This window comes from Apaloderma vittatum, unplaced genomic scaffold, assembly GCF_000703405.1.
Source record: "Apaloderma vittatum isolate BGI_N311 unplaced genomic scaffold, ASM70340v1 scaffold25785, whole genome shotgun sequence".
NCBI classification, from domain to species: Eukaryota; Metazoa; Chordata; class Aves; order Trogoniformes; family Trogonidae; genus Apaloderma; species Apaloderma vittatum.
Genome location: NW_009715799.1, coordinates 7,666 through 13,456, shown reverse-complemented (window position 1 = coordinate 13,456; position 5,791 = coordinate 7,666). Strand labels below are relative to the sequence as shown.

At 58.7% G+C, this 5,791-nt stretch overlaps 1 protein-coding gene across 1 annotated transcript in view; it reads left to right on the top strand.

Annotated features, from left to right (window-relative positions):
* Positions 1-276: 276 nt before the first annotated feature.
* NDOR1 (NADPH dependent diflavin oxidoreductase 1) overlaps positions 277-5,791 on the top strand; it is a 13,051-nt gene continuing 7,536 nt past the window's right edge. The window contains 10 exon segments of the mRNA XM_009869303.1: positions 277-411; positions 874-951; positions 1,367-1,464; positions 2,189-2,287; positions 2,672-2,743; positions 2,745-2,768; positions 3,247-3,444; positions 3,768-3,889; positions 4,982-5,202; positions 5,542-5,649. Of these exon segments, the coding sequence (XP_009867605.1) occupies positions 277-411; positions 874-951; positions 1,367-1,464; positions 2,189-2,287; positions 2,672-2,743; positions 2,745-2,768; positions 3,247-3,444; positions 3,768-3,889; positions 4,982-5,202; positions 5,542-5,649 (1,155 nt within the window).

Sequence of the window (5,791 nt, the reverse complement as noted above, 5' to 3'; positions counted from 1 at the left end):
CAGCAGGGACGAGGAGTGGGCAGGGAAGGGGGTGTCCATCCCTTGGCACTGCCCAAGGGTGGAAAGCGAGCCCAGGAGCCCTGAATCCCACTCTTGAGCTGTCCCTCTGCCAGCTCTTTGCAGCATCAACCCCACCAGCTTCACCTGAACTCGCAGCAGCCGGCGCTCCTTGACGGCACGGGTGGCTGTCGGTGTGATGCCTAGCCCAGGGCAGGTCCAGCCCTGTCTCTCCTCCCTTTGACTCCTGGTGACTTCTCTGGTTTTTGTCACTTGCAGATGGTGGAACGGAAACTCCTCGTTCTCTTTGGCAGCCAGACCGGGACAGCTCAAGACATGGCCGAGAGAATTGGCAGAGAAGCCAAGCGACGCCGCTTCCAGTGCAGGGTGGAGGCGCTGGACAGCTACAACGTGGTGAGTGGGGACCCAGCGGGGTGCTCCAAGCCCTTCTGGTCCTTCTCCATCTTCACCACCCCCATTTCTTGGGCTTGGGCGTGCTTCACCCCTGCTCTCACCTGCTGTGTTTCACCACATCTTGGCTCTGCACCCCTCTAGAGCGCAGCTTATGCTTAAGTCAACTAAAAAGGGTGAAAACAGAGCAAATGGATCTTGAGATGGAGTCGTGTTAGATGACAGGCACTGAGCCGTACCCTGTGAGGCGAGAAGCTCCAAGGAGCAGGTGCTGGAGGCAGCACGTGGGCAGCAGATGCTGCTGGGTGCCCGCAGAGGAAGTTGTGCCATGCAGGGCTACAGGTTTTATTCTGAGCGTTTTCTGTCCGTTACAGGGATGGGATGTCAGCAGCTGTGTCGGGACAGCGAGGACACGGGTTTGTAGGTCGCCGACCTAAATGTGCCTTTCTGTGTTTGCCCCTGCAGGCCAACCTCATCCATGAGCTGTTGGTGGTGTTTGTGTGCGCCACCACCGGACAGGGCGACCCACCTGACAACATGAAGGTAGGGCACGCTCCCGTCCACGTTGCTTTTGTGTTCCTGGTCCAGTGACTGGATTTCTGTCCCAAAGTGGCTTGAACGGTGGTTACTTTTAGAGGGAGGAGTTTTGGAGCAGCCCCAGCCGCGTCTCCTGTTACTGGCGGGACGCGGGCAGGGAACGGGAGAGGCTTCAGCAGTTTAACAGCTGAGAGCGGCCCTGCCGTTGCGAGAGCCACTGGTTTTCAGAGAGCTCCCAGAGCATTGTTCTCCTGGCCAGCAGCAGTGGTGGCTGCTCTCAGGGGTCACCTCTGCAGAAAGCCGTGCTCCCTGCTCTGCTGAGACTCAGCAGGAGGCGAGTGGGCGAGGGAGGAGCTGGGAGCGGGCAGGAAGGGAAGGCGTGCTCGGCAGCAGCGTGACTCCCTGGCTCTGTCCTTCATAGATGTTCTGGCGGTTTCTGTTCCGGAAGAACTTGCCACCCGGTTCCCTCTGCCAGCTGGACTACGCCGTGCTGGGCCTTGGCGACTCCTCCTACCCCAAGTAAGCAGCTCTGCTGCTCCTTGTCTGTCCGCGACAGCTGCTCCCCACGGCGCTGGCTGCAGGCTGGACCAGAGTGGCTGGAGAACAAAGGGGGTAAGGGGTCACAGAACCTGACTCTAGAGCAGCAGCCTTAAAAATCCTTGCCCTGCCAGCCCGTGTCCCTCCTACCTGCCCTTAGCTGGACATCTGCCCGTTTCTTTCCTCCTGGTCTCTTCAAGCAGACGCTTTGCTGCGGTGTGTCAGACATCATTTTTCAGTCAGTTATTACAGTTTGTGCCACAGCAATTTCAGTGGACCAAGCCAACAGGAGGTGTGAAACACAGAGTTTTAGGTGGAGCGGTCCCAATTCTCTCCCCAGATATTGTTCCCATGTGCCCAAAAGTGGGAGGGATTTGAGTGTGCCTGAGCTCCATGGGGCAGTGAGGGGCTAGAGGGAAGGAAATGTTTCTCAGCCCACAGCACAGGGTGCCCTGTGAGGAAGAGCTGGAGCTCCCCAAGTCCTTCTGGGAGCTGGCACAGCCTGGGCCCTTGTCCAGCAGGTGTCAACCAGCTGCTTCTCTGAGCTGGCCCGGGATGGAGGCACGGGCTGGACAGGGCGCGGGGCCAGGCCCTGTGCTGCTCCAGCCCTGGCAGCCCATGCTGGCTCCTGTAGTGAGCGCCCTCTGTCCTGCCGGAGCAGTCCTGCCCTCTGCAGCTGCGATTATTCTCTGTGTTCTCTGCTCAGGTTTAATTTTGTGGCGAAGAAGCTGCACAAGAGGGTGCTGCAGCTTGGGGGCAACCCTCTGCTGCCGGTAGCGTTGGGAGATGACCAGCATGACTTGGGGTAAGAGCCAAGTGGAGGGAGTGGCAGCGGGGAGAGTTGTGGGGTCCTCGAGCTGAGGGCAGGGCTGGTGGGCCTCGGGGGCAGCAGCGTACTGCTCCCACCACGGGTCCGCTCCTGCCCCCGGCCATGGGCAGCAGCCCCCTGCTGCTCTCTGTGAACGTGCTGGTCTCTGCTCATAACTTCCCTGCATCAGGGCCTGGGTCACTCACTTTTCCAGGGTGTCCCACAACCTCCAGCATGTGTCAACCTGCCCCAGGCCTGTTGAGCCCAGGGGACAGCTGTGTCACACAGGGCTGGCCCACCGTTATCCGGGCGCAGTGGTGTCAGTGCTTGAACCTGAAGGGGTGGTGCTGCACCGCTGCAGCCTAAATTTCCCTCTTGCAGGCCAGATGCAGTGGTCGATCCATGGCTCCTGGCCTTATGGGACAAGACCCTCGCCTTGTATCCTCCCCCTCCTTGAGATCATCGGTCCGGATGTACGGTGAGTGCAGAGGATGCGCAGGGGCCGCTGGACCTGGCTGCTGTGAAATGCCACAGCTTCCCTGACTGTACTCCAGAGTGGAGACACGCTCTGCTTTGACCAGGAACCCTCCCCACACAACTTCTGGTGTCTCTTGGACTCTGGCCACGGGTGGCCCATCTCTCTGGATAGGGTATCCCCTTGTCCCTTGGGCGTATGACGGCTGCCCTGACAGAGTTCTGCCCTTCTTGCTGTCCCAGCGTGCCTCTGCCCTTGGCAGAATGCTGAGCATGTGCGCCCAGCCAGCTGCCCTCTGGAGCCTTTGGGATATCCTTTGCCTGGCAGCCTGCATTGCGTCCCCTGGCCATGAGCCAGGGAACAGGGTCGATAGGTGGTGGGTGCCGTGGGACACTTCAGGCCTGTCCAAGCCTCCAGCCCTGCAGCAGCTGAGGAGCTGTGGCATGGAGGTTACCACCCTGCACTGCTCTCGTCCCCACAGCCTGCCCCCAAAATACACCTTGCACTACCTGGCTGAGGACTCCGAGGGTGGCCTGCTCCAGCCGACAGCGCCCAGGGCCGTTCCCTCTGAGCTGCATCCCTTCGCTGCCTGCATGTTGTCCAATCAGCGGGTCACGGCAGAATCCCATTTCCAGGATGTCCGGCTCATCGAGTTTGATGTCACAGGCTCAGGGATCACGTGAGCATTTATTTTCCTGGCTCTCCCAAGCTTTGCTGTGTGGGCTCAGGTGTCCCGTAGCCTTCCTCTTTCACTCACCTTCGTCAATGACATCTGAGGCTGCAGCCTTGTGGACTTGGTCTACGCTGTGCTGTCCCTATCCATGACAAAGTCAGGGGTTATGGCAGTGTGGGTCCTTCTCTTTGCCTTGTCAGGTTAGAGCGCACAACGATAGTGACACGGGGAGTTTGGCTGAGCTGTGGCCTCTCCCCTGGTGCGGGTGGTGGTCAGGCTGGTGGTGCTGTGCGCTTGGTCCTGCTCAGCAGATCTCGCTGTGTCCACAGGTTCGGTGCAGGGGATGTGGTGATGATCCAGCCCCAGAACTGCCCCGAAGATGTGCAGCAGTTCTGCCAGCTCCTGCGCCTGGATCCAGACAGACGCTTTGTGCTGAAGCCCACAGAGCCTGGTAGGTCATAGAGTCACAGAGTGGTTTGGGTTGGAAGGGACCTTAAAGATCATCTTGTTCCAACTCCCTGCCATGGGCAGGGACACCTCCCATCAGCCCGGGTTGCTCAAAGCCCCGTCCTGTCTGGCCTTGGACACTTCCAGGGAAGAGGCATCCACAGCTTCCCTGGGCAACCCATTCCAGTGTCTCACCACTCTGACAGAAACTAATTTCTTCCTCCTATCTAATTTAAATCTATCTTGCAGTTTGAAACCTTATCCCTGATAAGGTGTCCCTCTCCTTCTTTCCTGTAGGCCCCCTTTAAGTACTGATAGGTCCTGCCCACTGCTCCTTTCCCTCCCTACCGGGACTGGAAAGCCCCCACGCGCTGGCCCAGCCTGGAGCTCTGCTTTTCCTTTGCTGTTGAGCTGGTTAATAGGGAGCTGGGACTGGCCTGCCTCGTGGCAGGGGGGCTTTCCTTCCCTCCCAGCACTCGTGGATCCTGCGTTAGGGCCAGGGTGACTCATGGGAGGAATCCAGCAGTGTCCAGGCTGCACCCATGCCTTGTGCCCCACTGAGCACAAAGTGTGGAGGATCCTGCAGACTCCTCAACCCAAGACTCAAGTCAGGAAGCCTGTGCCTGGGGTATGAATGTCTCCCTGCTCTACCTGAACCCCAGGGACCTAGTGCAGGTGGATCTGCAGCCACAAACCAGCACCAACAACAAAAGAAACCCCTTGGAACCCTGAGTGGCTTTGCAGTCTGCATGAGGCTGAGAGAGTTTTCTCTCCCGTCCCCTGAGTGCCCATTCCCCTTCCATCCCTTGTGTGTCTGTTGGTGCTGGGATTTTTGCCTGGCAGTCAAACCCAAGAGAAGTTCAGGCTGCTCCTCATACCCTGGGGTGAGGAGTAAGAGAGGAGGACAGACACATATGAGGCTGCTGGTTATTTTCACTGCATTGTGTACAATCAGGGTGGGACCCATAGGAATAAATAATTAAGCATTTTCGTTAAACCCTTTTATAAAGTAAGGGACAGTGCAGCACCGTTGACTTTCTCTGTTGCAAACCTGTGGGCTTGAAAAGGAAGTTCTCCCCGCTGCCTTCCCTTGCAGGCACGTCCCTTCCTGCCCTCTTGCCACAGCCTTGCACCATCCGGCACCTGGTCACCCACTACCTGGACATCTCCTGCGTGCCACGGCGTTCCTTCTTTGAGCTCTTGTCCTACTTCTCCACCAATGAGCTGGAGCGGGAGAAGCTGCGTGAGTTCAGCTCTGCGCAGGGCCAGGAAGAGCTGTACAGCTACTGCAACCGGCCCCGCAGGACCACTCTTGAGGTAAGGCTGGGCGAGCGTGACAAACCTGCTCTTGGGTGGACAATCAGCTGTAATTTCTTATCTGGGAAATTTAATCTTACTTCCCTGAACTTTCGGGAGTGTCCTAGGATTTCCAATGGTGGTTAAGACCTTCTGGGCTCTGCGGTGGACCCTGTGCTGCGGCCTGGGGGCGAGGGGCAGGCAGTGAGAGGGGTTGGTTGGTGCCCAGAGGTACCCGGTGTGATGCCTTCAGTCGAGGGCAGCACGGCGCGGCGGTGGGGCCCACTCCTGGCCGCCCCAAGGAGCCGGCAGACTGCCTTCTGGGGTGTGCCAGCTCTTGCCCTGCTTTGGCTTTTGCAGGCCCTCTGGGATTTCCCGCACACCACGTGTGCCGTTCCACCTGAATACCTGCTGGACCTCATCCCTCGCATCAGACCCCGGGCCTTCTCCATCGCCTCCTCCATGCTGGTAAGAGCTCCGAGCCTTTTTTTGGCTTCGTGTCAGGCTCTGAGCTGAGGGTCTGGCAGGGCCAGGGCTGACCACGCACACCGTGGATGTTCAGGCTGTACTATTAGGCCCTCTGAACACCTGGAGCCCATCAGCCTCAGCT